General features: G+C 45.7%; 1 protein-coding gene across 1 annotated transcript; it reads left to right on the top strand.

The window, feature by feature from the left end:
- Positions 1–4,748: 4,748 nt before the first annotated feature.
- On the top strand, positions 4,749–6,586 carry GADD45GIP1 (GADD45G interacting protein 1). The gene is made up of 2 exons (XM_032884156.1): positions 4,749–5,126; positions 6,220–6,586. The coding sequence occupies exons 1-2, from the start codon at positions 4,777–4,779 to the stop codon at positions 6,536–6,538; spliced, it is 669 nt and encodes a 222-aa protein (XP_032740047.1). The 5' UTR covers positions 4,749–4,776; the 3' UTR covers positions 6,539–6,586.
- The last annotated feature ends 170 nt before the right edge of the window (positions 6,587–6,756 follow it).

Below are 6,756 nucleotides of genomic sequence, written 5' to 3'. Positions count from 1 at the left end.
TTAGAAGATTTTATTTATTTATTTGACAGACAGAGATCACAAGTAGGCAGAGAAGCAGACAGAGAGAGAGGAAGCAGGCTCCCTGCCGAGCAGACGGCCCGATGCAGGCTCGATCCCAGAACCCTAGGATCAGGACCTGAGCCAAAGGCAGAGGTTTTAACCCACTGAGCCACCAAGGCACCCCTAGTTATGAGTTTCTTATGGTTTGTTTCCTTCTCTCTCTTTTCCTCCCCTCCCATGTGTTCATCTGTTTTGTTTCTCCAATTCCACATAGGAGTGAAATCATACGGTATTTGTCCTTCTCTGACGGACTTATTTTGCTTAGCTTAAGGCCCTCTATCTAGCTCCATCCACCTCACTGCAAAAGGCGAGATTTCGTTCTTTTTGATGGCTGAGTCATATTCCATTGTGGAGACACACACCACATCTTCTTTATCCAGCCATCATCAGATGGGCACTGCGTTTGGGCTCTTTCCATAGTTTGGCTTTTGTTGATATCCAAATTCTTGACCTACACGCTCTATGAGCAAAATCAAATGGTTGTTTGGGGCAAGGTTTGTTAGCACCATTTGCAACTGGAACACCAGTATGTATGTATATATATATATATATATATATATATATATATATATATATATATGGTATATGTGATAGAATACAAGTTTTACCAAAGGATACTTACCCTTACTACATGTGATACAATCTGATATTTTTATTTTATTCTATTTTTTCTATATAAATAACCATTGTACACCCAAGTTCATGGGAGCATTATTCACAACAGTTAAAAGGCGCAAGCAGCCCATGTATCCGTCAGCGGATGAATGAATTAACAAAATGTGGTAAATACATATGATGGAATGTCATTCAATCTTAGAAAGGAAGGAAATTATTTTTTTAAAGATTTTTATTTATTTATTTGACACAGAGATCACAAGTAGGCAGAGAAGCAGGCGGGGCGAGGGGGAGTGCAGAGAGCCCGATGCAGGGCTTGACACAGGGCTCGATTCCTGGACCCTGAGACAATGACCTGAGCTGAAGGCAGAAGCTCAACCCAGGTGCCACCCAGATGCCCTGAAAGGAAGGAAATTCTAACACAGGCTGCAATGGGGACATTATTGAGGACGTTATGCTAAGGGAAATAAGCCAGTCACAATTAGGCAAACACAGTACGCTTCTCCTTACAGGAAGTCCCTAGAGTCGTCAGATTTATAGGAACAGAAATAGAATGGTGGGTGCCAGGCACTGGGGGAGGAAGGAATGCGGACTTAGTGTTTAACAGGCACAGTTTCTGTTTTGCAAGACGACAAAGTTTTAGAGCTGGACGGTGGTAATGATTGCACAACAGTGTGGGTGCGCTGACCGCCACTGACTAGCACACTTTAAAATGACGATGGGGGTAAATTTTAGGAGTGTTTTGTCACAATTTTTAAATCACTTTTTAAAAAGATTTTATTTATTTATTTGACAGACGGAGATCACAAGTAGGCAGAGAGCCAGGAGGAGAGAGAGGGAGAAGCAGGCTCCCTGCTAAGCAGAGAGCTCGATGCGGGGCTCAATCCTAGGACCCTGGGATCATGACGGGAGCTGAAGGCAGAGGCTTTAACCCACTGAGCCACCCAGGCGTCCCTAAATAAATCATAAAATAAAGAGTTTTCTATGGAAGAAAAAAAAAAGAGTTTTCTATGAACCATTCTCCCCTTAATTGTAAACCTGGAAGTAAATAAATAAATGCTAAGTTGTAACCCAGCTCATTGATTTCCTGAGTCAATAATGGGCCCCCTGACCCACAGTGTGAAAAACAGCTACACAGCATGTACAAGAAATCTCCAGGGAGTCATGCCTGGGTGAATCAGTCATTACGCATCTGCCTTTGGCTCAGGTTATGATCCCAGGGTCTTGGGATTGAGCCCCGAATCAGGCTCCCTGCTCAGCAGGGAGTCTGCTTCTCCCTTTCCCTCTACCCCCCACCCGCTTGCATGCGTGCACTCTCTCTCTTTCCCTCTCTCTTGCTCTCTTTCTCTCAAATAAATAAATAAAATCTTGTAAAAAAAATAAAAATATATATTGCATATTGTTTTCAAGACTCCAGATAAGTAGCAAATGCATAAAGCTTGGTCTGGTCCTGGAAGAATAAGCTAATTTCAAAATAATTGTTATTCCTGAGAAGGGTGGGGAAGGAAAGGGGTGGTATTTGTCGGTGGAGGCCTTACTATCTGTCATTGGAGACTTCCACAGTAGGGGGCAGGTTTTATTAAAAAGAGTTTTTTAAAAAAGGATCTGAAGGTGGGTACCTGAGGGGATGGGGGTAGATGGGGGTAGAGCGCGGTGAAGGGAAGTGAAGGGGTAGAGGGATGGGCAAAATAAGTGAAGGGGGTTAAGAGGTACAAATTTCCAGTTATAAAATAAAGTCACAGGCGTGACAAGTACAGCATAGGGAACATAGTCAATAATATTGTAGTAACATTGTATGGTAACAGATGGTGACTACACTTATCGTGGTGAGCATTTTGTAATGTGTGCAATTGTCAAAGCGCTACATTGAACACCTGAAACTAACATAACTACACTTCCATTTAAAAAAAGATCTGAAGCGATCTTGTCAAAGTGTCAATATCTGCTAGCTCTGGGTGATGACATATGTGACTGTATTCATCTGTCCTTGCGAAATAATTCGTTAACACTATAAATGACAATGTCTAAAGCAATGCTCTAGGGTACACAAGAAACTAACACAAGTCAGGGGGGGGGCTCACGCGGGGGGGGGGGGGGGGGGGGGGTATAGGAGACAGGTGGGAGTATGATTTCTCACTGTAATCCTTTTTGTTGGTTGTATTTTATTTTTTTCACTTACAAAGTATAATAAATCTACAGGAAAGTATGCAGCCTACACATACACAGCTTACAGAATAATTATAACTCAGGCGCTCCTATAGCCCAGATCAAGAAATAACATTAGGGACACCTGGGTGGCTCAGTAGGTTAAGCATTGGCCTTCGGCTCAGGTCATCCCAGGGTCCTGAAATCAAGCCCCACATTGAGCTATTTGCTCAGGGCAGAGCCTGCTTCTCCCCCGGGCCCTCCCCCTGCTGGTGCTCGCTTGCCCTCTCTGATAAAATCTTAAAAACCAAACAAACAAACATTAAGTACAGTCCAAAAGCAAACAGAACAGGAATGTCCAGCTCAAGGACCGGTTACCAAGTGACCCTCTCCCCCCGCACCCCCCCCCGGGAATAACCACTACCCTGACAGCCCCTCATCCCCATTTTGATTTCCAGAGTGATTGCTGCCTTGCCTTTACCCCTAAGGGTTTGCATCCATAACTACACCAGGATTTTTCCACTTTACATAAAAAGGACAATTTGTGTAAACTTTACACAGTGAAAAACATTCCCTCATGAAAAGGAATCCCTTGGGCCCTGTCTCCTTTGTTGCAAATGCTGTCCCTGAGGATTACAGGTTGAAATTACACCCAGCTGTAATTTCTACTCTTGCATTCCTGCGTAGTATTCTGCTGGTTGAAACATCAAAATCTAGGTCTCCATTGTGCTGTGAACGGACTTGGGTGCCCACTATTTCCAGCTTGGGATTGACGTAAATGATATATATGCTGAGGTTATAAATTCTGGACATTCTTCTCCAGGTTTGCTAGTTCACCCGGGGAACTGCAATTCGCGTGTGTGTGTGTGTGTGTGAGAGAGAGATAAAATATACATAACATAAAACATACCATTTTCATCATTTTCAATGTACTGTTCAGTGCTATTAAGCACATCATGCGTTTCCAGAACCTTTTCATCTTCTCAAACAGGAACTCTGTCTCGATTAAAACGCTAACTCCCATTCTTTGTCTTCTCTGTCCCTGCCAACCACCATTCATTCTACTTTCTGTGTCTATGAATTTGGCTACTCCAAAGTCCTCATATAAGTGGAATCACATGATGTATGTTCTTTTGTGACTGCGTTATTTCACTCAGCATAATGTCTTCCAGGTTCATGCATGTTGCAGCACGAGACAGAATTTCCTTCCTTTTTAAGGCTAAAATCCTGTTCTTAAAAAATACTGTTTAATTGCTGCATTTTGATCAAACATTTTAAATATTGTTAAATATAAAAAATTAAATTAAAAGGCAAAAAGTGATAACATGTTTACAATAAAATTTTAAAATAAAATTTCTACATATATATCTTAATCATACTTTTATATTTTAAGTAGAAATTTAAATATTTAAAATTGTCTAGGTACGGTTTTAAACAATTCTTTAAAATAAAAATCTTGAGATATTAAAAATCAAATTTAAAAGCATAAAATAAAGCATAAAAAATGAATACTTAATGTTATAAAAATATTCAAGTATTTAAAATGAAATTTAAATATTTAAACGAACATCTTAAAAAGATTCTAAATATTTAAAATATAAAGTAACTTAAAAATAAAATTTAATATAAAGTAATACGTAGATTAAACTTCAAACTGAAGTAATATTTAAATTTTTAAATAGTTAAAATTCAGACACTTAAATTTTGAAATAAAAAATCAAATGCTACCTTAAATGTATAAAATTAAAACTTAGTTAGATTTTAATAAATAACTGCTAAAATAAAAATTTAAATTATACGTAAAGATGTATAGGACATTTGTTACTCCCTCCTCTCCCCTGCCCCGAACTTAGGCCGCAGGGACGCCCCTCGCCCCGCCCAGGCTGCCTTCGGACCTCGCGCTCAGGCAGTGCTGTGGCCACCCCGGCCGGCCCGCGAGGACCCCGCACAGCTAAGATGGCGGCGCCCGTGTGGCGGACGCGGAGCCTGCTAGAGCTGCCGGCGATTCTGGGCCGGGGCTCGCGTAACTACCGGGCGCCGCCGCCCCCGCGCCGCTCGCCAGGGCCCTGGTGGCCGGACCCTGAGGACCCGCTGACCCCGCGCTGGCAGCTGGGGCCGCGCTACGCGGCCAAGCAGTTTGCGCGGCACGGCGCCGCCTCCGGGGTGGCCGCCGGTTCGCTGTGGCCGTCGCGGGAGCAGCTGCGCGAACTGGAGGCTGAGGAGCGCGAATGGTTCCCGAGCCTGGCGGCCATGCAGGAGTCGCTGCGCGTGCAGCAGCTGGCGGAGGAGCAGAAGCGCCAGGCCAGGTGTGTGCGGTCGGGCAGGCGGGGGTTGTGGGCTGAGGACCTCATGTGTGCAAGGCCTTGTCCCAGGTGCTGAGCACATAGCAGAGAACAAGATAATTTAAATGGCGACAGGGAACCATTAGGAAGATAAAACTGAAAAATGTGTGTGCCAGAGAACGACTTTGGTTTGAGACCTCGAACCTCTCCAAGGAGTTGATCCTTAAGAGACTTGAATGACCAGACATAGCAAAGGGGAGATCCTAGGGAGTGTTCCTGGTAAAAGGTGCGAAGACCCGGAGGTAGGAATATGCTTTAAGGAGCTGCCAGGAGGTCATTGTGGCTGAGGAAGGGTGGGGGAGGAGTCAAGGGCAGAGGTCAGACTTGGAGACTCGAAGAATGTAAGACCAGGAACATCAGGATGGCGTGGCTTCTTGGAGGGCAGGCAAATCGGTGGAGAAGGCCAAGCCTGTTCCCGCTTTTTATCGTTCTTGTCCTCACAATAACTCTAAGAGGAAGAGGGGATCACCCTCATTGTATAGATGAAAAACCAAAGCCTGGGAGTTTGTGGAGTCACCTGTCCAGTCACCCAGGCAGTAGAAGGTGAAGCTAGAATGTGAACCCCAGTCTCCACCCCATCCCAGCTAGATGATTCTGCCATGGGGGCTTTAGATCTTTCAGCTTCACCTTTCTAATCCTTAAAAATGGGAGTGTGACTGGGACCTACAAAGTCGTAGGATTGGAGAGAAAGGTCCAATCCATTTTTTGCCTTTACAATGGGGCCTGACATACAGTAGGCGCTCAGTGATGTCTGCAGGATCAGAGAGTGTGCTGTGGGAATTGCGATACGGTGTTCAGCTCTCTGGCTCAGGTAGCTCAGTAAAATGCTGAGTTGACTTGGGGTCTCCTCGGGGGGTGGGGGGGTTGGCTCTCCAGTGCTCAGGGTCACACACAAGTTAATTCATCCCTCCTGCCTGTTACTTCACTTGTCTGGGACTTTTCCTGTTTTAATGACCACAAGTCTTCCCAGTTTTTCATCCAGGGGCGGGGGGCACTATGGGTGGATGGATGCTCCTTTTCTAGCTGGATGTCTTCATCACTCTACCCTCCCCTGCAGGGAGCAGCTCATTGCAGAGAGAATGGCCAAGATGCCACAGATGATTGAGAACTGGCGGCGGCAGCAGCAGGAGCGCAGGGAAAAGGAGCAGGCCGACAAGGAGCGGCGGGCCCGACTGCAGGCTGAGGCCCAGGAACGCCTGGGCTACCATGTGGACCCGAGGAGTGCCCGCTTCCAGGAGCTGCTGCAGGACCTGGAGAAGCAGCAGCGCAAACGCCTCAAGGAGGAGAAACAAAGACAGAAGAAGGAGGCACGAGCTGCTGCACTGGCTGCTGCTGCGGCCCAAGACTCCGAAGCTTCGGTGGCACCCAGTTCCTGAGCTAGCCTCTCCCAATAAAACCTGCTGCCCGACAGCCCCAGCCCTGGAGAGCTAAGTCTTCTTTCTTCATGCCCCTTCCTGGCCCCCCCAAACACCTGGGGCCAGGGACTCCCCCACCCTTCCTGGCTCTGCTCACTCAGGGACTCTAGGCCATGCTGACTAACTGGGGCTTCAGGGGGAGAAAGGGGGATGCAATGGGGAAATAATGGAGGAGCAGA

This window comes from Lontra canadensis, unplaced genomic scaffold (assembly GCF_010015895.1).
Source record: "Lontra canadensis isolate GAN:19392208 unplaced genomic scaffold, GSC_riverotter_1.0 scaffold88, whole genome shotgun sequence".
In the NCBI taxonomy this organism is placed as follows: domain Eukaryota; kingdom Metazoa; phylum Chordata; class Mammalia; order Carnivora; family Mustelidae; genus Lontra; species Lontra canadensis.
This window is presented reverse-complemented; position numbering and strand designations above follow the sequence as displayed.